Below are 27,871 nucleotides of genomic sequence, written 5' to 3'. Positions count from 1 at the left end.
ACGTATCACTAATCTTTTACAATTGTTTGTATAAAAACCGTTTATTTTGTGCACAACCGAGTCCCGTATCCTCTTTGCAGATACTTTAACGCTCGCTGCAAATAAAAAAAACTAAACTATTATCCTCCGAACTGATTGCAACCGCCTTCTGTGCTGCGGCAATTTATTTTTTTCACTTTATACCACACGTGAACGCTTGTAAAATGTTCAGTCCTTCGGTCTATGCGTTCCGTGGGGACCTGATACAGGCGCCCCATTTCGTTTTTAATCCCGCTCACAAAGCTCGTGAAACAGGTGGGTTAGGTTCGCGGCGAACGCAGAGCCATATATCAAGAATTGTCTACGTACCAATTTTTCCTCCGGCTTGTACCAACTGGATCCTTATGAAAACGACGAGACGTATCACATAAAAAACTTTTATGTTGAATAGTAAGGAGGTATGCCATGTTTTAGGGCGAGGAGCGTCGTAAACTTTGTTTCTTCCATGGAGTTTGTTGAGATAGAGACGCGACCTTCGCCTAACTAGATAAATATCTTTATGAGATTTATAGTTTATTCTCTCGTTGATACGACGGTACACTAAAGCAATTATTTGCTACGATCCTTTGTATAACAAAATATAAACAAGTAAAAATAGAACAAGAGAAAAGTGAATCAGCTTGCAATTCCCTTTACTCCCACTATGGCTAAGGAATATTATTCCTTTAAGGTCAAGCTAGCTGAAAGTAGATAACACGGGAGTACCTAAGCCATTTTAATGCATTTAACTTTATTGTATTACGTGGGAGGCGGAATATTTTAGTTCTTGAAGGTATAAATAAAGTACCTGACATTTTTCTAACGAGATGACTCGTTTATAACATTTTTAGGGAGCGAAGGGTTAATCGATGCTATCTATTTTGAGATGCGAGGACCCGTGCATAGAGAGCGGTGGTTTCGTCCCTCGGATGAGCGTACGGACCTAATTACATAAAACGGTAGTGTTAGGGTCTGGCGGGGACATAAAGAAGGTGCAACGTCTGCAGGGTTACTTCTAACCGACTTCTTTATTCGCTATCGGTCTGCAGTTTTATTGTTCTTCGGCGCCGGCAGAATGGAACGGGGCTCCAACAAAACCGTTCATTTCTTTTACTCTAATAAAATGAGTTTCCGTTTGAGTTTTTGCGTAAATAATAGGGGTTTGTGTTACCTTTTTTTATTTGTTTTGTCATCGAGCCGTGTGTGGAGAATATTGTGATTGTTTTCTTTTGTACGAGTAGTATCTTTGTTTATTGTGTGTTCTTAAAAGATTGGCTATAATTGTGTAGACCGTAATAATTATATGTTGCTTTGAAAGAACTCGGCAGAAGGAAGGAAAAAAGCAGCTTTTAAGGTAAAATTGCACACTTATTATAGACAATGTTTTGCTCTAAAACAGGTCAATATTTCAACTCCTGAATTGAGGGCAGGCGATGATAATAATTTACAATTACAAAACGATATAATTACGAGAAAAGTTTGAAGTTTTATCTGTATTTTTGGAGTCAAAGTTTCATTTGAACTAAAGCGTTTTAGCTAATTGTTCCCGTTGAATGTACGGCTGACAGCGGTACAATTTATCGTCTTATTCAGGAGCAATCTCTAATAGGGAAACTGTGATATCGTACCGGGGTCAATGAACTAAGTTTTTAGAGGTCTGCACCCATTACCGGGACCTTCTGGCTAAGGCTTCACTGTCTTGAAGGGGTTTAGAAATGTCTTAAGGATAGGCTCCAAGACGAGATGTATTCGACTACAAACGCCTTTTTGACCCGGATCGATTCCTAGTTCGAGTAAAGTTTTCGCCCTTACTTTGTAGGGTAAATTGGGTTTGGGAAGGGCGTGGCGTCATTGAACGTTTTTGGGATATAATATATTTTACAACATATGCCTATATTAATTATACACATGGAAATCACACTTTTTTACAATCAAACATATAAATTTAGTAGTCCTTCAGAACAGTCTATGATTATTCGATACGGAGACAAATCGAACGAATCAAAGATCGTAAAAATCGATCTAGCCGTTCTTGAGTTATAAACCACGAAGCTAACGTCTTTGTTCATTGAAAAACCGATATCGTACTCGGATTTATTTAGTACGGAATTACTTTTTATGTATTTTGATAACCCTTTCACTCACATTAAGTATTCTAATTTGTAATATTTGTAATTTGGCTACATTAAACCTCCTATGTAGAGACTGGCCAAGGTCCAGTAATAGCTTGTCACAGTCACAGATAAACCAGCTTGCTATCTATCTCCACATGGAAACCACAATGTGTATACATAACAACAAATACAAGGCCCCAAAGATCAACATAATAGTTTAACCACTATCCTTTAATTATAACTTTGACATGCATATAAATGGCACTAGAAGAGACACCAACTGCCGTTCTCAGAGACACTTAATGATTACCTACCTAAGCTATTCCTTAGTAACGATTTTGTATCGAAAAGAATTACTAAGGACTGGGTTAAGTAACCATTAAATCACTCTGAGTGCGGCGGTGTCAAAACAGTACCCTTAGTACGAGTTTGCATTACGTTGAATGCAAACGAGATGAGAGCGCGTTCGGCATTCTGATTGGTTGGTTCATTCGAGCCCGCCAATCGAACTGTTTTAAACCTCCGGGCCACAACGACACAGCTGTATAAATAAACGTATTTATTATTTATTAATCCCTTTGAACTGGGTGAGAGAATTGATGTTTAGAGACTATAAATACGTATAGTCGAATGTTAATTGAACTGACTTTTGGAAAAATATAACTAGGTAAACTGTTTGTCGAAACTGTTTCTTGTCGCACGGTCAACGATGTCGATGTCTCTGGGGACACATACCGCTTGACAAATGTTCCTAGTGGAGACGAGGCTTAATGGTGTGATAATAAACCATGGTGTGTAATCTTTCCACTTCTAGTAGATAAGCCACAGAGATATACGAAACAAGTTGAGTGAGAACAATCCTGGTACAAACTGTGGTGGGAACTCAAACACGGACAAAATTAATTGTTGATTTAATCTCTGTGTTAATTTTAGTTTACACCTATATATACTACATAAGTACATGTACAAAGGGATCGCCAACCAACTAATAGCCAGGTACGGTAATTGTAATTTGATCGTCCTAAGAAATGATGTAAGCCTTGTCTTAATTGGAGGACCGTTTAGTGGTTAGATATGAAACGCTTTTGGACCTTTGATGGCTAGTTAAAGCATAAGCTTTACGTACCATACATATATAACTAAAATATATGTACTAACTATAGCAGTACCAACGACCATTATTAAAAACGATATTTTTATATACTTATTAAGTTGCTTTTTATTAATACTGTTTTCGCTAGATAAAGATGGCGCTAGTATCGTAAATGGCAGCACACAAATGGTTTGTTAAATATTCGTTCGATACACATTTGTTTGCTATTGAAAGAAATATAATTTTAAACAGATATCTGATTTACTGCGTGGGATGTAACGCGCTAATGCTTCTGGGAATGTTTCTGGATGAGAGTGATGCGGAGGTGTACGTACGAGTGCCTTCTAGGTATCTATTTATAGTCATCTATTAATAGTTTTTCATTTGCATTGTATATCCTTAAATCACGACAATTTTCAGCGAAGCAAGTTATAAATAAAACCTTGATAATCCGTTATTATGGACACTTTATTCCACTTCGCTCTCACTACTGCAAATTCAAGTTCCTCTGAAGTAAAACGTACCTAACATCTACTCAAGGAAATATTGAACTCTTAAAGCCTACGACCTCTCACTTAAGTCCAGGTCAAGAAGCTGTTACTTTATTAAAAAATTCTGATATTAAAATCGAACCCGTTTGAACTGGAAACGACCGCAATCAAGGGCTACTTGTAACATTTTGAAAGATTTTAAAACTTACTGTGGTACAAGAGTGATTGATGTCGAGAAAGGCTACGTTGGCCATTGTTCCCTCGACCCTCGATGTTGGAACATTCTAAAGCCTTTTAAAACCCTGATCGATGATAATCATAGTTCACAGTTCCCTGATCAATATTCGTCGATTAAACCCAGTCTATTGCTCATTTGTCCAGATCTGCTATTGTTGTGAAGCCAATTATATTCATTAACTTGGATTGCTAATTCACACCCGCTAACTGGCGAGTGACGAGCTACTATAATTAAAATGGCTAAAAGTGTTTAAGTACTATATACTTGGTGTCATGTTCAATTGTTCAACTTAGTCGAAATCACAATTATTCTCAATATCAAAGTCGTGTATAGTATCATGATTTGTTTAACCTGTTTTATTAACGAACTAAACTAAAAAGTTAAACTAGCAATGTATGATTGTCGCAGGTGAACTAAAATCTAGTAAGAACGCAACTACGCGGCTTTGGTCCTCATTAGATCGTAGTGCGGGTCCTGAGTGTAGTGAAGTCACTCTTTGCCTCTTTGCACACTCATGCGCCGCTCGACCGACGACCTCTCTATAAATAGACCAGTACCTCTACCTATGCTACACCGCCTTTTGCAATACCGACTGAAAAGGGCTTCGAAGACTGTTAAAGTCTTTTGACAATATTTTTTACTTTACAATGTTTTTAAACAAACAAACTTTACAAAGTTCTGAAGTCATACACCTGTAGAGAAATACTATGAGTACAAATTAACTTGGTTTTAGAATAAACAGAGAATGAGTCCAGCGGCACACCGCACCGAGTCGCTACAAAGCCAATAAAATGTACCTATGTATAACATAAGTACCCACTTCTACGGTGTGGAATCTAAAAATAAAAGAAAAGAGAGGAATAATTGATGCCAGGTCCTCAAATTTTTATTTTCACCACATTCAGGTCAGTATTCGAATCGTAAAAATTAAATACAAAACAAGATGTTTCGAAATTAATTCACTTAAAAGTAGTTTTATATGGTTTTTTGTTTATTTAATCTTTAATGTACACAATACAATTAAATAATGGTACGTAAGGCGAACTTAATTCCATATGGCATTCTCTGCCAGTCCACCTTAGGGTTGAAAGAGAAATTCTGCGAAAATAAGGTACGGAGAATAAAATGAATAGCAGTTTTTCCTATGATCCCAAAAATACATTCCACATTTCTGGATAACTTCATATGCAAGTGACGTAAAGTTAATGAAATAACTCGGTGAGATTAAATACCGTGTGGGAGGAATTAATAAATCTGCAATTAAAGTGCCAATGTGGATTTTTGCCCCAAGAATTTGCATTACAAGAAAATGGTATTTCGTTACAGAGCGACAGGCTTCACGGCAAATATTTATACAGAATTTTGCGTAATAAGGTAATACAGAAAGTATTCTTTTTATTCGATTGGTTTAGTCTTAGTAAATGGTGTACCTTTGTACATCATCTTGTAGTAGTAGAAATTACTTTTAACAGGTTTGTTTTTCAATTGCATAACATTTAAAATAAATGCAAGAAGTAAGCATAAGTATATACTGTATGTACCTTTTACACCTACTCACAAACTTTACAGAAAAACATTATCATAATTATTTAATTAAAAGTTCTCACAGTCTCAAAGTAATGAAGTTGAAGTATAACTTGCATTTTATGCGAGCAATTATACGGTGGATGAGCGAACACTGTCGCAAAACAAACGAGGGTGTCAGGAATGGGAAATGCCGACACCTTTCCGAGTGAAAGTGGCCACAGGCACGCGAGGGCCGACCTCCGAGCTACCCTCGCAGGGAGGGCAATTGTCAGTACCTCCGCGAACAGTCAAGTAAGAGACCCTGCAGATTTACAATTTCAAGTTGGCCGACTAAATCGCAGAGTATACGAATAGGTATAGTGACATATGCTAGCCCGCACATCTTGTCCAACTAAATCGTCCAACTAATTAATTGGACACCGATCGTATCACAATCGATTAATTAATTAATTAATTATTAATTAAGCGATTAGAGCGTTTTTTTTCCGCATTTTCACGCACACGCACCACGCTAGCAATACTGTCACTGACTAAATCGAATAAGTCAGCGGCTGGTAACCAATAAAATAAAGTCGGTTGATTTAATCATAAAAGTACACAATTTAGTCGTTCGATAGTTGGCCAACTTACAATTGTATGTCTGCGGGGTCTCTAAGCCTTCACCGTCTAATACACCGTCTAACGCTTTGGTTAGTCCTTAATTATTATAAATTAAATACAGGATCTAACCCTAGCCAAGACGGCTTGCAAGATAAATAACTCCCGAGATTATTTGTTCCCTCTCAAGTTGATCCTACTATATTCTATGTTACAAGAAAGATTCAAAGTAAACAATAGTAATTTAGCGAATGTTCAGGTAAGTGAGATGTGATAGTGAGCAGACAGGGGGCGCACCTTCACAGAATTTCTCAGCTCATTCCGTGTACGTACCTAAAACTATTTGACATTATAATTGTAAACGACCAAGGTAAACTTTTGTACAGGTAGGTAGTTCGAAACGTTTTTCTTCCTTGAATATTTTATCGTGTTTTGTTATGTAGGTACCATGTAGGTACCTACGATAGTCCGTAAATTCGAAGTTTAAGGTTAATTTACTTACTACAATGTAATGTGGAACGTAATATTATATTTGTTTTTGCTAGAGACTTAAGTACAAGTAAGTGAGTAGGGCAACATTACAGTGTATTACTATATAACGCAGTTATGTACATACATATGTATGAGAGGACGGTGTTATCGCGCGCGTAGTGGCGAGTAGCGGCGCGCACTGGCAGTCTCCCGAGGCAGCCGGGCCGGCGCCGCCGACAAACTTCCTCACTTAACTTCGCCATAAAGCTAAGTTCGCCACTTATTTGGGAAAACTCCGCAATTACTACACAGCTAAGATCCGGCTACTTGTGACTTAACACTGTTATTTATAGACAAATAAACTTCAATTAAGATCTTTTATATAATAGCGGAAATCGTATCTTGATTACGGATTAGTCTGGATATGAAGGCGTGTGAACTAATTTGCTAATAAGCTTAACTACTGGCTGTCCGTATAGCTTGGAGCTATTATTAGCATAAATTCATGCGACTACTGTTGTGGTTACAACGGCACGGCGGCGCCGGATTTCCATATGTTTGTCAATCCACGTGGTTAAACGGATTACACCTTCAATAAATTAATTTATTATGCATGAAATTTACACTTGAGTCTTATGAAATGATGGAGCCATGGACACCATTTCTGTAGATTATATAGGGAAGGATTACACTAAAGTTGGCAGGCGTTATTTATCCTGGTAATCTGTTTTCATTGAGAGGACACGTCTGCAGTGTTACCAGGCTCAAAAGGGGATTTATCTGTTTTTGATCTATTCGTAGATTAACGCAGCGGCCATCGCCCACACTGTCTTAATGATAATTCGTACAGTGATTAAGAAGTTACGAGCGGCACCGCGCGTCGGAGGCGTGGCGGGAGGTTCACGACAGCGCGGCACGCACCAACTTTTCATGAATCATGATCATGCCAGTGTCGCATTCACTTCACTTAACCATTAATACCTATTTAGGCGCCAGTCGATATGACGACACGAAACCGAATCGCTTCGTCGCGTTTTTGTAGCCTACGCATAGGGTACTTTTATTTTTATACCCGATAAAAATAGAGCATAACGTTTCAAAGTAATAGGTTCGAAGTTTCTCATACATTAACCGCGCCGAAAGTAACATAACAGAGTTAGTACAAAACAGAGAAAACTTTGGCTAAAGTTGTTATAATTTACTGGGTATTGATTCCACGTACCTGTTCGGATTAAAAATATTTTCCGAAGCTTGCTTTATGTAGTACTATGTAGTTATATGTATATACTTCTAATACATTTACAAAAGTTACTTCAAGGTTTCTGTCAGTTCAATGGCTATTATCCTGTCTAACTTACCTATTAAATTGCCATAGAAATTCCAAATGGACAATATTTAATTAATTCATCGAGATCGAAAGACATGAGAATGTTGTTTTTAAAAATAACTTGAAGTTTTTGTATTTGACCTCATTTACTATAATGTCACAGAATTAAAGCTCACAAACCGAATTCATTACGGTACCGAGTTTAGTTATCAGATCGTTCTGGAGTTATTGATTACTGAATATTTGCATTCCTATTATAAAGTGTAATAAGATTAAATATTTACATTGAATGGGATTCAAAATTACGGCCTTACGGAGGCCCAATTACCCCCCTTCCCAATACCCGATTCCTCAACAACTCTTAAATTCCGAACCCCCAATACGCGCAACGCATTTGTAACGCCTCTGGTGTTTTGCGTGTCCATGGGCGGCGGCTATTGCTTATCATCAGTTGATTCGCCTGTTCTGGCTTATACCATAAAAAATACGGACTTCGTTTTTTACGGAGTAGTAAGATTTACCCCAATATTTTTATAGGATCCTTTTCTTCAAGAGCTAAGTATCTTTTTAAGCTGGTGAAGACATATTACTTAAGGTTACGATTGAAATGTATTGCCAGACACAGGTTAAATTTTTTCACCGAATATTTATTATTGTATGAAACGTTATGATAAAGCATCCTCATAGGAATAAAAATGTCAATTTTACGGCCGCGATGCAAGACACAGCTTTATTCCCTTGCCAATACCGAATGGAATAATAAAACAATTTATTTAAATTACATTTTTCTTTACATGAAAATTGAATGTCACGAAATCTTTAGTCTAGTTAAACTTATTTCAATTTCTTATAAGATTTTGAAGTAGATAATTTATTATCTTGTAAAACATTCGAGATCAGACATTATTTATTACAACTTATACATTATTACAATAATAAAAATAAAAATGAAAGAAAGAGATTTAAATATTAATAATGTTTTGGCACACGTACTTTTGTTCGGTGAGCACGCACCTTATGTATTTAATATGCAACGTAACAGGTGGAGTAGCTAATTTCAGAATATCTGAATACTCCCATTAGATAGCAGATAAGAAACGGCCGAAGTTTGTTATAACGCAAACGTAATAAATATACGCGTAGACTCTACTTTCGTTCGTAGCAATAGCTATATCTGCGTCTCATATAATAATCAGACAGAATGTTGTATTTAAGTATACTATACTATCAATAATTTTTCTAAACCATATTTTTGTTAAATATCTCCGATATACGTTTTACTCCATTTTCATATTGTTAACAGCCAACCATTCCCACCAATTCGTGAATGATTAATCTTCAGCAGTTAATTCAGTTGTAACAACAAAACGTTAATTTAGAGACCTTTATCGGTCCAATTGTACACTTGCACAATAAAATCATCCCGGAACGATTGTTCGCGGTGGCTTTAATTACAATTCGCACGGTTGCGACCCCTGATGAATCGATTTTCACTTATGGTGGCACTCGGCACCACGGGACCTTATTGAATCGAGTGGATGCGCAACTTAGGAAACCTTACCCCGTACTGGATTCAAATACCACTTCAGCAAGATCACTGTGGCCACACAATTACTGAGTCAGTTAGTCTCCACGAGAACTTTAAAGGTTCAATTCCATTAGCTCTATCAAAGTTTGTATACAATATAAGCACTGAACAAGAACATGTCCCGAAAATCGAATGACCTAAATCACGGACAGTAATCGATTAAATCATCGATGTTCATCATGAGTCCGTTAATTAACTGGCTTGGAAAACATAGAAAGGGTGTGGTTGCGCCTCAAATGAAAACGTTGCGTGGTATAAGGCACGTTCACACAAAATGACTCCGCCGCGCTTTTGTGCCCCGTCTGCATAGCTAATAACCAAGATTCAAACCCAATTGCTCCGCCACAGAAAAGTTTCATTCCTATGAAATTATGCAAATGATTCTCGTTTGATCCATTCAAATTCAATTGAGTTGTTGGGAACAACATGTTTACAAAATATGTTTTTGTTAGGCTTGCGAATCTCTGTTGCTATCTATCCAGTGTACATATCATGGTGCACATTAAAACAATTGCAATATTATTGACAATGAACTTGATTATGAAAGGCCAATATATTGATTTGTGTGACACAATTCAACTGGATGAACATAAAAGCTTATTAATACGCGTATTCATTGAATATAGAAATAGTAAAATCTCGTTTTGAAAACGTTATTTCGTTTAGAAATGTTATTTGAGTTAAGTTTTATGTTTATTTCATTTAGTATATTGGTATCCGAAGAGGACGAGAAACGTTCAAATCAGAGTCGGTGTTGGTGCTAGTATTAGCGATAAGACCCGCACTAAACCATGCAGCTGGGACGTCTAGAGGCTATTCGTCTTGACAGCGAAGCATTGTACCGCCTCAGTAATGGAACAACGCCACTCTCCTCTAAGCAAGTATCGATGAGCTTCCCGAATGAGATTGGATTGGCATTTGCCTCTTTCAAGGGTCGTCGAATTTCTGAGAACGCTTGTTTAAAAAGATTTGTCAAGCTTTTTTCCTAAGCAAGTAATGTATAATGGTACTCACAGTAAGTTGCACTCGTCAGCCGGTCGATCGTATCTTGTTTTAGTTTCGAGTTCTTCTTGCCCATCTTCGCTGCGACGACTCTACTGCACCAATTAACACACACGCACTAGGTAAAGTCGGTGTTCGTCACTCGGCGTGACGTATTACATATTATTCAACCTGCGCCCGATTCACTCCACCTGTGAACAGGAAACTTAGGTTAGAACGACCTTCAAAATAATGTAGTCTCGGGGTCCCTAAGCAGAATAGTCTGGAGGAATTATAGTTTTTATTATACACCGTGACATAATATGGTCACGTAGTGTCACAATTTGTACGAAGCTGCGTCAACAAGGTCCCTTACTCTTCTACCTCTCTCTGTCTAACACAAATACTCCAATATATCCGTCTCGCTCTGTATAAATTATAGCTGTTTTCCTTCTCCTGAATATTGTAGGGTGAGTAGCGAACGGCGGCGAGACGTAAACGAAATACTTATTTTGGCGTATCTTCGGCAAAAACAAGCCATTTATAAGATGGCGATAAATCAAGTGTTCGCATGGTACTGTGCGTTATATCATTATATCTAGTTCATATGGAAGGTCTAAATAATAAAGGGTTAGTGTTTCGAAGGCGACAACATCGTGTGCTGGCTAAAACGTTTGCGGTATTATTAAGTGTTTAGAAGTTAAGTACTTCAAGTTTTTAGACATTCAGCTGGTAACATGAAAGTGCTTTTGTGTACTCTGTACAGTGGAGTAGTCGTATGTCGCCGCCATTAGCTTGAATTTTGAAAGCGGCGAGATATAATTAGTCTCGTAAGTTTGTTTGTGGAGTGCGTAGTATCAACTGTGTGTGTTGTGCGTATATAGTGAGCGGCACACTTTGCTATCAACGCTTACTGTTATATGTAATAATACAATAGCTGTAAGCTGTATACTTTCTGTAAATACCAACTCGAAATAGATTATCGATAAATTGTGTTTACAGTAACAAATCCATATTCAGTAGCTACGAAGTTAAGTTGAGAGTAACACAATACTCAACTTTTTATGTAAAATAAAGGAAAAAGTAAAAAAAAACAACAATTATTAAGAATCGAGAAATTAATTTCAGCTGCGGAACGTAATAAATGGGTCCCCGGCGTTCGTTCTACTGAAAACATTAGGATAAAATATAGGGTACCTTTCTGTAAGATTTTTATTACCTTTTAGTGAAACTGTTTTGTATTTATCCTCCAGGAAAACAGAGCATTTTGGTACTTCATCACACTCTCTGTCTACCGGTAACCGGATTATACACTATTTATATTTCAAAGTTTCACGATTCTCAAGTATTCGGAACGATATCTGAAAGGAGGGAGAAGATCTCTCGTTACTATTGTAAGTGGTTTACATTAACAAAGCTAAATATTCGCGGAGCATTTTCGCTTTTTCATTAACGCTGGAAGCAAAGTTTTCTTGGCTAACTCTATTACTTTAAACTTTCTTCTGTAGGTAACAATCCTTCTATTTTAATACTGTTTTCAACAAAAATGATTTATGAGAGAAAGATGTGTAATAATATAAGGCACGGGTATAATTTAGAATGGATTTTTATTATTGGAATGGCACCGCGTGTGAGGCGAGAGAGCACTTTACTAAATGATCTTTACACGTGAATATATGCTTGGAAAAACGCATTTGGAGTGCACTCCTCGTCTTTATGTATTACAAAAGGACGGGGCCGTGTGTAGAGTATTACATCCTACTCTAAAAGGTCTCTGTTCCGGCGATAGCGTGCCTGTATAATGCACCGTTGGTGTTCTAACCCTTGAAAAATATGAGTAATTTTTTCAGCTTTAACATAATAGGTTTTGTGAGAGCCACAGGTTATGTTAGGCGGCAGGGAAGGAGAACATATAAAGTGAGAAGTAATTTTGTTAGACTTATGTACTCGTATCTTATTATGCAAAGAGTTTTGTAATAAGTACATAGATATATTGGTTTTCTAAATTAATCTTGACTTCACAGTTAAAACATAGCCTTACACAAGGCTTCTCCTCGAGTAAGTTGCAGGAGACAGTGCACAGGAACTACTTAATTACTTAATGAAGCCATGGTGAGTTGGTGAGCCAAGGTTTCCTAACTTGCATACTAACTTACGTGGAAGAAAACCCCTAAGTGAAATAAGTCCTCCTTACAAAACGATTTATATTTTTATAGCGAAATAACAATGAGTATCAGGTAATATGTTGAAAAGTCGATAAGAAGTGCCTTAATTGAAGTTTCGGTGATTTTATATTTGGTATTTTATGATCGAGTTTAAAAAGTAAGTCGTCCGTGTATCTGAACAATTTACAAGTTGGACAGTTAGTCGATATCAGTCGGGGAAAAATCTGTGTGGATGGTGACACGTCAGGAACTCAGGAGTCTGAAGTTAAATTGTTTTGAGAGGTCCTCGGCGTGATAGTTCGGAGCTAGAGCTAAAACAATAACAAAACGTTGGGAGCTAGAAAATCTTTTGTCTTTTCTCTCTGGCAGATTTGTCTTTCTTTTGTTTCATGCACTGCGCTAACGATTTGAGAGAACAACTCTATGAAATCGTACACTTTATATTTTTGTTGCATGAAAGCGTTCGCGTTCTGACACTGGAAACGTCTGTTATTTTTTTATATGTATTGTTCGTTCATAAGTGCATACGTACATTTATGTATCATCTACAAATGGTATGAAATATAATTTGTTACGGTGCAATTTATATGTGATGGTGAATATGGTCTTGAATTAGCTCTCGAAATAAAATTTTCTGTTTTCAGACAATGTCTAGTGCTTTTTTTGTTTATTTACCAGTATTGTCTGCTTAATATTAATTTAATAAAGGATCTGTTACCTAATTGAATGAAGTTGAATGCAGAACTATGTGGTCGCAAAGCTGTAGGTATAACTATGTTTTTAATGATGATAAGATTTTTATTTTGAATTTCTGTTAATATCTGATGTAAGTAAAATAATCATACAATTAAGTATATTGATGTGTGTGTGGTGTAAAATATTATTTATTTTTAAACTTTGCCCTACACTAGGATTTTTTGCTGTGTCGTGGGTGCGTTTACAAACATTCAAGTTCACATATATATGACACCCTGACCCGAAGCAACTATTTGTGGATCACACAAAAAGTTGCTTCGTGCGGGAATCGAACCCGGTACACGTTACGCGGCAGCCGGTTGCCCAGCCACCGGTTCAATCGTGCAGTCAGATAAGTAATCCGGCGACTGAACACTGAATAATTAATAATAATTAATTTTAACAGGAAAACCATAATTGTTTGTCTCAAACTAGCAAGTTAATCAAGTAAATAAAAAGAAGTAACAATATCCTAACACAATTTTACACAGAAAGGCTATTATTTACGGGTCCAAAGAACATTGTGTCATTTTCAATTTATCCTAAACAAAAAGTGAACAAGAATGTTCATTAATCATTGTCATTATTATTAATTGACCCGTTTCTGTATTAAAATAGAAGGAATTTAAAACTCCTGTACCTCCTACGCTAGGAACTTTTATGATTTGCGTACCATGATTGTTATGTCACCGTTAATATACATAGAAGTTAAGTAAGTAAGTAATATTTTTTCACACTATAGACAACGCAAATGAGAAAACTAAATCAATATTCTAGACTTTAATTTTACACATGAAAAGTTAATTTCGCATTGACATTAAATTTCAAACGTTTACCAATATCAGTGAAATGTAAACCAAAGCTATCTAAAAATAAGGTACTTACATTTTTTCACAATATAATATAACGTTTTTTTTTTCAATAGTAGGGATGGTAAGAGGATACAAAAACGTTATAGTGATACTTATTCCGTGATAACCCTACGGTTATGACTACGATCGTAGTAAACAGCTGAGATCCGCTACGCGCTACGATATCCGCGCTACGAGATCCGCACGAAGCTAGCGCTTTCCGCTACGCTAGATCCGATACCGGTTCCCACCGAACTACTTATCTACATACACAGATCAGCATTATCTATAGTGTGAATTAATGCTTAGGGTAAATTCGCATAGCAATTTCGCTTAGCCTATTTTAATGCCGATTTAACACGAATAACAAAATGAATTTATTTCATGATTATTTCAAGAACAGCCGCAAAGTATTGTGTTGTGCTCGTAAACATTGTTTAACTAATTTTGCTGCAAATACACAAATAAATAAACAAGCTAAATGTTGCAATTAAAATATTTGTTTCGTTCGTTACGAATAATGCAACAATAATGTAGTTTCAATACAGCGCCAATAAATAGTTGCAAGCAATTTAGTTAAACAACGTGAGTCTGTGGAGTGAATTAAATCGCAAGCGGTTAGTTGGAGCCAGTCAGGCGTTAGTCTAGTATTCGTAGACCTAAACGCAAATATGTATCAACTCAATGAAGTGTTAACTCACAAATAACATTACAAACTGACATAAACACTTATAGCCTATTCGCAACCGGCCGAAGATACACAATTTGAGAATATCGAATAACAACTTTATGTATTTTAGTTTAGACATAAATAAAACCTTTTTGGGGTTATTATGCAGGAGATATAAGTTTGTGTATGAATTTATAGTTTGTGTGTAGAGGTTAAATAGAAGTCGGCACGGTTTCATATCGTGTGTGTGTGGGCGTGTGGCGGATCACGTACGTCCTGCCCAACTCCACTAAATTACGAGTGTCCGTCGTTAGGATGCCGAGCGGTTCCACACGCCACGGATTATGGACCCCTTGAATTATACATAACTCATATCGAAAAGTCGTGTAAGTTTAAAGTAAAAGCGCAAGCTGTGCACTTTGCATAGTCCTATGTAAGTAAGAGCGACCACTTCTGCGGCCGTTTAAATCGGAGCCGACAAAAAATATACAATTGATTTTTTCCAAGAGGTGAAACGTCGGTTAAAGCCGGGGATTCGAACGGTGCCCGGCGTGCCGATAATCTCGCCCTATATAACAGGGGGTCAGAGAAACCTAATATAGACGATTTGCGGCGTTTGCCTGTGTACACCGGACTAAACTTAGAGAGACGTGACCATTAACTATGTAGGGTACTCCAAAGTTATTTGTTACTGCAGAATGTCTTTGTGTCCCGAATAGAAATTTGTGTCGTAATTGGGACTCGGTTTCGAGGACATGTACAACAACAATAATGCTTCAACTGCATATTATTTTATATTAGTTCACAAACAACACCGGAAGGGACTATTGGTACGTACTTGTTTTCGGTACGATTACTCTCTGAAGCTTTATAAAGAGTTTTTCGAAAGTAAAATATCCTTTCCGTTGTTCACAGAAAGTTCAAAATTAGTTAATAATTTCAATTTCACGCTACTACAATCATAGCTCATAATATTTTAATGAGAATTCGTGAAAACAAAAGTCGTTTGCGTTTTTTTCATTGGAAAACATTCAACTATAAAGACTGAGGGTTTACGGTTCGTGAACAGAGTGCCTACGTCTAACAAATCTAGCAAGCTGAATCGGCAAAGGGACTAATGACCATGACTGTCAAAGGACCGATGACTGTGGGAGCAAACGTTCGTTGAGTAGTGACCGGAGACCACAAATCGATAAAAAGTGGAGGATACGAGCTGAACGAGAACGTCCGCCCGCTCCGCCCCGGATGCTTTTAAATTGTAGGTACTAGTTAGCAGCAGACCACTATCTTTTGTGATCCCTGTACTAATTAAACGTCTTTGTCACTATAGCTTAACGATTTTATCATTAGAATTTTACTCAGCCTTCTATTTACCGGTATTAAACTTTGAATTGTGTTTTTTTATATCGAAATTAAACATCTTTCACATTAATTATTATGTTATTGGCTTACTCGACGGCTAACTCGACTAGTTTCAAGTCATGCTAGAGACTCATATTCATGAGCAGTATTCAACGATAATAACCGCGTCGTGAGTTCCTCGTCAAACATTTACGTGCGTAAGCCGATAACATAATAATTAATTTTGTATGCCTCACGAAAGTTATAATAAAATCTTTCCCATTATTGCGCTCATTTCCTTAAAAATTTGAACACAAGTTCAATATGACCACATAATTAACCTAAGAGTTGATTTTATTTACCCTGCAATGCAAAATAAAATACCCACAGTATTGCGATGCTCCGACATTTATTTACTTGATAGTTGTAAAATTTTAAAATACGAGAATATTTCCGAGCCTATCCATTAGCGGAGTTGTTTTTAAAATGCAACGTTTCTGATTTTAAAATCTTTTTGTGAGTGACTTTTAGCTGCGGCCTGTCATAATATAGGTGAGTTTAATTGAAGTGGCTGGTGATAAAATATGAAATAAAATCAACAAAACAGTACATTTTTAGTATCTTTTTTAACGATGAATGACAGTTGGAAATTTAATGCACTTAGTGTCTGTCATCTGGACTGTACGCAACAGTCTTTCACTAAAATAATTACCAATTTTATAATAAGTTAATTCGATAATTAGGATTGACATGTACCCAAGAAAATATGGATGACCTCAACAGTATAGACTAAGTAAAATAGCATTATTTCTATTCTCCGTACTCTTTCAGTCTAGTTATTCTTAATAGAATAACTTTTGATATTTGCAAATGTATCTTGTAGAATTTTGTTCTTGAAGAGTTTCGATACTTTATTTACATATAGGTATCATAATGTATTTTACTTTATCTATATTATTTAGAAAAGTATTTTGTGTGACCGAACCGTTAATCGTTCGGCTGATATCAGTAAAGGAGAAGGAAAGATTAGCCAAAGGAAACAATCAGAGTCGGTCGAGAAAACCTTCACGACCTTTGTCAGATAAGTAATGGATTAAAAAAAAAACAATCTACTCTGGAGTGCTTTAGAGTCATGCGTATGTATTTGCCCTCAAAAGCCAGATTATTTCGTATTCGTGGCAGTAACATTTCGCAGCTTCATCAAATATGTATTTTGTATTATTTTATTCTATCACAATTAGGTATAAGGAGTTTTGATGAAATTTGTTTGTGTCGTTTTTTACTGAGGACCTTGTTGAAGGGTATACAAAATTTGGCTTTAGAGGATTTTTAGTGGTACAGAATCTGAGTTGAGTTGTACACACTTTTTCGTTTAAGTATATATAAAAAAAAAACTATTTGTCTTGTTAAGTGACATCCTGTAGGTACGTTGTAAAACACGAGTTAGCATTTTTGCGTGGTTTCGTGTTCAAAAAACGAGGCTGTACGGTATTTTCTAAATTAAATTCGACTTCAAAATAAATGTAATCAAACGTGGGCGCCAAAAACCCGCAACGGTAACGAAATGTCGAACTAAAAACTCAACTATTTCAAAACGGCCGCTTCACACTTTTCAATAACCAAAAAAGTCCGCAAAACTTCGCGTTAGTTTCATTAAAGCAAACGCGAGTAACCGAGTTTAAACTACTTGAATAAACAAATTATTTAGAGCAATCGCATTTTGTTAGTTCACACAAACTAACTGAAGTCAAGTTGCCGCTTTGTATTTGTATAGTTACAAGTAGTGTTGCCCAGCAAGAGTCTTGCAAGTATCGTATTTACCAATTAACCAACTTGAATTTTTATACGATTATGATTTAACTGTAGTATTAACTGTATTGTGCAGATTTAACTATACAGTTATATTGTAAGGTGTGGCCGCTATGAAACAACCTCAAAATATAGTATACTAGCTGCTCTGTTTCGTCATCGTAAGATCAAAAGCACCTAACATATAAAAAATAGCAGTTAAATCATAATCGTATAAAAAATTTAAGTTGATAGTTGGCTAATTGGTAAATGCGAGACTTGCAACTTGCAAGACTCTAGCTGGGCAACACTAGTTACAAGTACGGCGACTCACACCACATGCAGTTTAAAGGAGAGATGGAAACTTAGTTTAAGAAAATCCATGTTTGTGTAGATAGTACGATATTACTTTCATGTTTATTTAGTTGAATGTAGTGGGTTCCGAATGAGTTGGCGGCTCCTCCAATCATTTTATCATTCCGTCCGTCTATGTTGGGAGCAACCTTCAATTTAATCAGATGCGGCAGCTACTTTACATGGATTCGCAGACATCTGACCTTCATTTGCTTTGCTTGCAAATACTTAGATTATTATCTAACGTAGTTTATGCCTTTATATGTTTACTTTTACCATAAAATTCTGGTTTTTTCCTTTATTTACAGAGCAAGAACTATAAACGTAGTTCGTTGTTCTACATACTTTTAATAACAGAGATATAAAGTGTACGTCGAAACGAGAGAGTTTCGTTACTAAAATTGTTGCTAGAATTTTAAAAACTTTTTGTATAGTCGAGAAAATAGTTTTAGTTTAATTTCAAAATGAGATAATAATAATTTAAATTCAAATGTGAGCGTAGGAGTGAAACATATGGTAATGTTGGACGGCTGCAGTATTCCAGTGTCCCGCCTTACATTATAATTGCACTTACATCTTAAAGAATGGCTCTTTGTTCATGAGATTTCGCAGGTTTAGTCCTCTGGTTCCAAGATATATGGGCGTTATCTAAGAAAATAACGTTGTTCTTATTTTATCCTTTATCGCAACCTACTTTTACATTTGTTTTAGATCAGGATTTAGTTCCAACATCGGCGTTACAATAACAATGCTCGTATTTATCTGTTGCTTATATAAAAAATACATATTATGTTATATCTCGGTTCAGAATTGGCTGTAACTAAAATGAAACGTTTAGTGTCAGTTTATATGTATTATAGGAAATTAACTCGGCTTTCAAGCAAAATTAGTATAATTAATGTAATAATTAATTCACAAATATTGCTGGATAATTGCGCTATTAACAAGTTGTGAGCATTATTTAACCTACAATAATGTCGATTTAACCACACATTTAAGAGACACGTAATGTACCATTTCGACCAATAATAATTCACTATCTATCCAAACTTTAACCAACATAAAACGGTCTGCCTTTTAAAACGATAACTTCGGATTTGACTTCAAAACATTTTCAGCTTAATGACTGTGACTATCGTTAAACTTGGGGCAGCGTCGAAGCCTTCTTTACCGACTTCAAGCCAAACAAACCGGGACTGCGCTCAGATATTTCTTTTAAAAGGATTCTATCGTTCTCCTTGCTTTATTTAACTTGGTTGAACGCTACCAATTTGTCTGCAGTTTAGAACTGAATTGGTTTAGTATGAAAGATCAACTTAAGTTTATTTTGCACCCGTAGATAAAGTAGTAGTAGAGTAGTCGACTAAAATGTGTTTATGTTTCTTTTTGACCGACCGATCTTTCTTTCATCTTTAATTTGATAGAAATAATATCATTAAACTTAGTATTACTTTCAAATAAAAGCCATTAATCTGTTGCTATCATGATTTGTATGAAACAAGGAATAATATACAAGGAATGTTGGAAAAATGCTGCAGCTATGAGTTGCCGCTCCCTCGACATTCTTTCAGAGAATGCGGCATAGCTCAATCCCTCAAGACACATTCTTCGCAATAAAATCACAGATCAACCCCGCTGATATTTAAAAAATGTAAGACAATCACGACAGATTTTTTATAAATATTTTTACTTATGTTTTCGGATTTAAGAGTTACACTTAGAAAAAGATTTATCTTAACATAAAAAGTATGAGTTATGTAACTAAAACAATAAATTGCGAAAGTGTGATTATTTTTATGTTTACACTTCAGAATCTCTGGTTCAATTGAAGATTTTTTTTTTAGAATAATGTTTTCTGTAGCCAAACGTACCTACGTACATGATCTTAATAAAAATGTTATTATGGAATATAGCTTACAAAAACAATAACAGTTATTGACATACCATTGTGGCAGCAAACAGTAGTATCATTGTTTTGTCTTCTACGTCTGAGTTACTGAGATACTGGTACCTATGCAAAGCTTGCCTCAGACTCAAGTACTTAATTCAGTGTATTCAAACGAAACCGACGAGGCGACGCTTCTTCATTTCAAACGACGGCTTGTTAACTCCAATTGCTATTTGAAACAGGCTTTGAAGAATGAACCACGAGTCTTACTGCTCAAATTGGAGGATTAGATACACGTTTTCTCAATGAAAACATTATTGGTTACAGACACTCGTACAACAGACCGTTATAGCTTTTTGGCCGGTTATTTGTTATTAGAATTTGAATTTAAATTAGATACACAGAAAAGTTAGAATTGATTTTTGTTGGCAAACGGTCTCTTTCTACATAAAAGCCTTCTTCGTGTCCTAGAATTGTCGCGAAGGTACTTAAAGCCAGCGAAACGTTTTGTAGATTTGTTTTTAAATATAAAAAATAATGTGTATATGTGTAGGTATTTCATAGCTCGAGGTCCTTACGGGACACAGGGGACCCTCGGCTAGGCGAGGCCTTTTAAGTAATGTGTACAAATTATTTTAGGTGTGTTGTATCCTAATTATTGTGTGCTTAGATAATAATATATAACGAGCCGCACTGACTGCCCAGGGAGCGCCGGTCGGACAATTGAGTATGGTCATTAGCACAGGCCCTTTTTACGCTTTCATAGAATTTCCAACTGAGCAAAATGTTTACTAAGCGAAGTACAGAAATTTTCCGCATCAAAAGGTATCGAAAAAAGGCACTAGAAAAGTTTTAACGAAAAAGAGACACAAAAGCGGATCCTTTAACTTGAAGGGCAAACATTGTAATAATACTGAATGTAAGGTAAGTGTGCTTGGAGAGGACAAGTTTAACCAAACCAATAGTGTAATTCTGTGCAATATAATTCCGCTGAAAGGGTTATTGGGCCTCACTTCAACCCGTCAAGTGTATAAATTTCCTCGGTGTGCCGAGTGCCGCTAAATTACATTTCGTGAATTGCCATGCATTTATTATTTAAAACCGAACGCTTTTGAAACACGTATCCACGAACATTTTCCATAGAATCATATTTATTTTCTGAACCATGTGCTTTAAGTACCGAAGATATGATGAATGTACACATCGAGGTCTGCGTTAAGGTCGCTTTATATACGTCGTAAAAATGAATTGGCGCAGTGTGATATCTTCAATAAAATTTTATCTTACTTTAATGGTGTCAAATTTTAAACGACATAGGTTAAGTCAAGATTGTAATAAAGTTTTCATAAAATTGATAATTTTGTGGGGCTTTATGGAGTAGTGAAGCCGAAAATAAATGAACGTATAAATATTTAGGCGAGCGAGCGGGCGCGGCCGCCTTAAGACGAAGGCGACAACGGGCGGGAGTCTCGACGCCAATAACACGGGAATCAGAACCGTATCACACACTACTGGGGATCACGTACAGCCGACATCGATAAACTACCCACAGCGGATATATTATATAAAATATACGCTCGCAATTTACACAACTGTCCCTTGACATAGCACCCCAAGGATTAAGTATTTAGTTTATCAAATCTATTTAATAGTATCTGACCAAAGACAGTATAAAATCAACCTGAAAGAAGCGTATCGTATGTCAACCAGAGAAAGAATTAATGTACAACTGACACAGCTAAAACCAAGATAACATATCACCCAGAGATGAATGTAACAAAAGTCCTGTGTATACAGATTAAACGTATCGTTAATAGGCAAAGTTTTAAACAGGGACATAAAGGTCACAATGTACGAGTAGAACAATAACGCGAGTGTCATCTTCATCTTCAAACTTTACCCTTACGAGGCAAAGATATGAAAATATGAATGGAAAAATCGAGCGGCCATCTTAAATTGAATAAGCATTTTAAAGGAATTCGCCTTTAGAATTTGTCTTAATAATATAATCTTTCAGATTTGTCAAACGAGTTTATCAATTCTATATAGATATTGCTGCAACTGTTCGAGTAGCAAGAAATTCCAATTAAGTGATCTAAGCGATAATTTATAATGGAATTCTGTTCATGAAAATAAGAGATAGAGATATTCCAGTACTGTGATTTGCTTTTTGTCTAATTTTCTTAGACTTGAATGTTGTAAATGCGAAAGTGTGTTTTTACGTCTCATCCGAGCGTCTTTAGGTAGGTATGATTTTTGTGGCTCAAGATAGTTCTAGATTCACAATTATTTAAATAAAAGAAAGGTAAGTTAATGTTGAGTGCCAGTGTGTACATAGGTATGTTTGTAAAAGATATAAAACAGTGCTCTCACAGTTTATAACTGAAGTTGACAGAGTAGAAACAGTGATTAGTCTTATCAGATCTGAATGTCTGTCTCGATCAAAAACGGTTCAGACAGCTCCAAAGAGCTTTTTCAACTCGTTGCCAATAGGGTAACATCCTTGAAAGGTTACCCAAGTTCGTTCTTAGGTTATTTTTTACGGATTATTAAACATTATGGTTAGGTTTTATAAAAAATCAATTCACACGTTTTAATTGACATGCTGCGTAATTTGTTACGAAAATCCTTTTGATTTGTTAAATATCAGAGTTAGACCTGTATTTTTTTGAAGGATTAAACTTTCTTTACATTTTTTAAATCAGTTTACTTATATATCTCTAAAACCTTCTCCTAAGTCTGAAAAATGCTTTGCTGAAAACCGCATCAAAATCGGTTCAGTTAATCGCTAGATACACACAAACATACATATTATGTTATAGCTTCTGCCCGCGACTCCGTCCGCGCGGATGTCGGTCTTCGCGTGGAAGTTTTATTTCTCCATTTTGAGTAACTCTGACAATGACATCTTATAAATATCTATTGGACCCAAATACGGCGAGGCCCATAATAATTAAGGAGATCCCTCTATTGAGCTACTGCTGTTGAGCAGAATAAAACTGAAAAATAAAGATTTTTTTCTACGTATTTTTCCAGGATAAAAAGTAACCTATTTTATGTCAAGGAATTATACCAAGTTTCATCGAAATCAAACCGTTAGTTTTCACGTGATGCCTGAACATATATAGACAGACAGACAAAAAAATTATAATCACATATTTGGGTTTGGTATCGATCCAGTAACACCCTGCTATTTATTTTTTCTATATTTTTAATGAGCAGAATTGACCCTTCTACAGATTTATTATTGCTCGCGACTTCGTTCGCGTGGAATAGTGACTTCCGGCAAATTTTTGGTTTTAACCACATAGTTCCCGATCTCGCGGGATCTCTTCAAAAATGAGATGTGGAAGATATTCCAGGGAACTCTTCAAAAATCAACATAATGAGCTCTGCGTTTGAATTTAATAGATGTATACTCACTTAGGGCATTGAAAAAATAGTTTAAAAACGGACTTAAACTAACTTAAAACTAAAGAAAGCTACGAATTACGAATTTATAACAATTAAAAAAGAAACTATATTACAACCTATCCTCTATGCTATAATAACCAAGCTTAAACTAAATAATTTAAAAGAAACGACTTAAATCTAATCTAATTAATTTATAAATTAGACTTACAATTTTATTAAAAAAACTAACTACAGTAACTACTAATAATCGATATCAAACTAAACCTACGTTAAATAGTTTGACCAAAAAACCAGGAAAACCCAACAAATAAACTTATTAATTGACAAATACAACGAAACCAATTTAGAATATACGAAACAGCAGGACCACTACAGACAAATAATCATACGACTGATAATACACTTTTTCTACGATAGTACCGAAGCGCTCGGCCGATACCCAACCAAATGAATGTAACGAAACCATAGCGCGATCTATTTCGATCTATCGAGGATAAAGACAACTTGGATTATTTATTTATACTCCGTTCGGGCATTTTCTTTGTACTAAAAGTTTAATTATATTTATATTATTTTTTTCATACCTTTTTACTATTTATTTACTTTTTTTCGATGAATTAAAACAATAACATGAACCGAAGTCGTGTAACGATCGACAAAGAATTATTTATAAATAATTTATTTCTTATTTTTATTTTTTGATTTTTGAAATAAAAATATATCTATGTCCTTTCTAAGGTTCTAAACTATATCTGTACCAAATTTCAACCAAATCCGTCAAATAGTTGCGGAGATTAATGGTATAAGCATAGAATGTTCGACGTGATTCTTTAATTTGACATAACTTTTTTATTTATGAACCGATTGACATGAAACAAACACTAAATGTAAATTTAAGCATCCCACAATATATTCGTGAAAACCGCATCCAACTCGGATCAGCCGTTTCTGAGATTAGCGCGCACAGACGAACAGACAAACAGACAAACAGACAAACAGACAAACAGACAAACAGACAAACAGACAAACAGACAAACAGACAAAAAAAAGTTAATTACATTTTTGGGTTCGACATCGACATAACAATAACCCCTGCTATTTTTTTTATTTTTATTTTCAATGTACAGACAGCACTTTTCTACGATTTTATTATATGTATAGATAAATGTAGTATACAGAATTAGCTTAAAATTAAATTAGATTTTATTATCTATCCTTCAATGAGGAATCAAACAAATCCATCTTAAAAAATCGTAATTGAAACTTGATATTTGTCCATCTATACATATAATAAAATAGTAGAAAAGTGCTGTCTGTACATTGAAAATAAAAATAAAAAAAATAGCAGGGGTTATTGTTATGTCGATGTCGAACCCAAAAATGTAATTAACTTTTTTTTTGTCTGTTTGTCTGTTTGTCTGTTTGTCTATTTGTCTGTTTGTCTGTTTGTCTGTTTGTCTGTTCGTCTGTGCGCGCTAATCTCAGAAACGGCTGATCCGAGTTGGATGCGGTTTTCACGAATATATTGTGGGATGCTTAAATTTACATTTAGTGTTTGTTTCATGTCAATCGGTTCATAAATAAAAAAGTTATGTCAAATTAAAGAATCACGTCGAACATTCTATGCTTATACCATTAATCTCCGCAACTATTTGACGGATTTGGTTGAAATTTGGTACAGACATAGTTTAGAACCTTAGAAAGGACATAGGATAGTTTCTATTTAAAAAAAATAAAAATAAAAAATAAATTTATTTCGGACATACAGCCCGACATTGTTCATTTCGTACTTATAGTACTATCGTAGAAGAAGTGTATTATCAGTCGTATGATTATTTGTCTGTAGTGGTCCTGCTGTTTCGTATATTCTAAATAAATTGGTTTCGTTGTATTTGTCAATTAATAAGTTTATTTGTTGGGATTTCCTGGTTTTCTGGTTAAATTATTTAACGTAGGTTTAGTTTGATATCGATATCGATTATTAGTAGTTACTGTAGTTAGTTTTTTTAATAAAATTGTAAGTCTAATTTATCAATTAATTAGATAGATTAGTTTTATTATTTAAGTCGTTTCTTTTAAATTATTTAGTTTAAGCTTGGTTATTATAGCATAGAGGATAGGTTGTAATATAATTTCTTTTTTAATAGTATTAATAATATAATACTATTAACAATATAATATAATAATTATAAATTCGTAATTCGTAGCTTTCTTTAGTTTTAAGTTAGTTTTCATCTTAAGTTCGGAAAGATTATAATTTATCTTTAGTTTAACTATTTTTTTCAATGCCCTAAGTAAGTATACATCTATTAAATTCAAACGCAGAGCTCATTTTGTTGATTTTTGAAGAGTTCCCTGGAATATCTTCTACATCTCATTTTTGAAGAGATTCCGCGAGATCGGGAACTATGTGGTTAAAACCAAAAATTTGCCGGAAGTCACTATTCCACGCGAACGAAGTCGCGGGCAAAAGCTAGTCGCAAATAAATATTTAGCAAAAAGATTACCCTATGAACAAAAGTTGGGAAAAGTCTATCTAATATAGTCATCTATGCAAACAAGGGTCCCCAAATTCCATAGTTACTTCCTAAGTTCCTACCATAGTTTCTGGCGTTCAGGCTAATTCGCTCCTGTTGCCGTCTTGTTAGCTAAATGTCAGGCCAAGTGTGACAACCCTTCCAATTTGCTAGTTTAATTCTGATTCCAGTTCCCAAGCACTCAACTTATTGAAACGTTTTAATAAGGTCTAGTTTACCTATTGCTAATACCAAAACTTTTGTTTAGTGAATGTCCTACTTGGTATTGTAATTTCATCGCATCGTATCGTCAAGCCTCTGTACACAGTATACATTGTACAGTGCACACCTACTTTTCACCATTTATGTTATAAGTCCCGTGTAATAGTGGGTGTGAATGTAGGGTGTAATTACATGCAACTATTTATTTATTTTACTAACGGTAAAGTATTGTTATTATATCGATATCGATGTTGTCTATTTCATATAATATTAACGATGTACATACTTTTAATTGTTGCACAAAAATAAATTATTTTGTATATGAGAATAACAAGGAATACTACAGTTTATTCTTCATGCAGTACTATTGTTAGCTATTGCACAGAACACCTAAATTACTTGATTTTTTCATACCCACAGACTATCGTTATTTATACAAAATTTCAGAATCCTGAAACAAGTGGTTTTTGGAATTTGGAGGACATAAAATTATGATTATTAGTGTGTAATATATGACTTGAGTAATTTTTTTTTAAAGGGCAAAACCATCCATTTACTTTTCCCGCCTTCGGCGAGGCGAGTGGGAGTGTAAGACTCTGACTGACTAAAAACCACCCCGTTCCTACTCCTGCTTTTCGAGCCGGAGCTCCGATAAGCCCGCTAGGTAGTCCGCAGCTGCGAATAGTTGAGTAACTTAGGTCAATGATTAGTTTTTAGATTAATCTACACAACAATAATTAAAGCGAAGTAAAATGGCTGACGGTGGTCTATGTAACGTAATTTAATTCTGTGAGCGAACGATAATGTAATAAAATGTGTGGCCATCGGCTTTATAGAACACGGCTAGTTAATAAGTAAACCGTTGTTACATTAAGGTGGGCTTAAACGTTCATATTAATACTTAATCACGGGGCAGCCGCAAAATAGTGGCGGGATAAAGAGAGCTATGACTCAGGTGTGGTGAATTTAGTATTATTTACTTTTAAGAAGTTAGTATTATTAAATATTAGTATCTTTATTGTGCCCGTCACATCTGATAGTGAATAGATATCTATCCTTTTATTTACATCGTTGTTTGGTAAGTAATTTCGGAATTTTTCGTCTTTGGTGTCCGAAATTGTATTCGATGGAAGAATTTTGCAATTTCTTAGATAGATTAAGTTTTAATAGAACCTACCTAACAGAAGATTGCGTAATAGTGACTTTAAGTTATTACTTAGTTAGTCACTATTGTGACTTTGACCTATAGTACCTAATAGTGAATAGTGAGTAACTCTGACAGTCCTTCATTTTTCCTGGAGTTTATATAATATGTGAAGCTCAAATAGAGCTAAACTTAGAAATGGTCATTCGTCCATTACTTACTGCCACACTTAGAGACATACAATGATTACTTAAACTTCTCCTTACAATTACTAACTTTAAACCAAAAGTACTTAACTACAAAACAGCACGGATTACACAAACACTTCAATGTTCCAC

The 27,871-nt window shown here is 35.3% G+C and overlaps 1 protein-coding gene across 4 annotated transcripts in view; it reads right to left on the bottom strand.

The window, feature by feature from the left end:
* Window positions 1–27,871, bottom strand: part of LOC118269055 (frequenin-1) — a 194,726-nt gene that overhangs the window by 94,956 nt on the left and 71,899 nt on the right. For 2 of the 4 annotated variants that reach the window (XM_035583985.2, XM_035584053.2), the window contains exons 2-3: window positions 11,665–11,806; window positions 10,479–10,657 (exon numbers count right to left, since the gene is read on the bottom strand). In XM_035583985.2, the coding sequence (XP_035439878.1) occupies window positions 10,479–10,542 (64 nt within the window). In that variant the 5' untranslated portion in view covers window positions 10,543–10,657; window positions 11,665–11,806. The remainder of the gene's footprint in view (window positions 1–10,478; window positions 10,658–11,664; window positions 11,807–27,871) is intronic. The other 2 variants (XM_035584224.2, XM_035584138.2) reach the window with 1 other exon arrangement.

The sequence above is a fragment of the Spodoptera frugiperda genome, chromosome 25 (genome assembly GCF_023101765.2).
Source record: "Spodoptera frugiperda isolate SF20-4 chromosome 25, AGI-APGP_CSIRO_Sfru_2.0, whole genome shotgun sequence".
NCBI classification, from domain to species: Eukaryota; Metazoa; Arthropoda; class Insecta; order Lepidoptera; family Noctuidae; genus Spodoptera; species Spodoptera frugiperda.
This window is presented reverse-complemented; position numbering and strand designations above follow the sequence as displayed.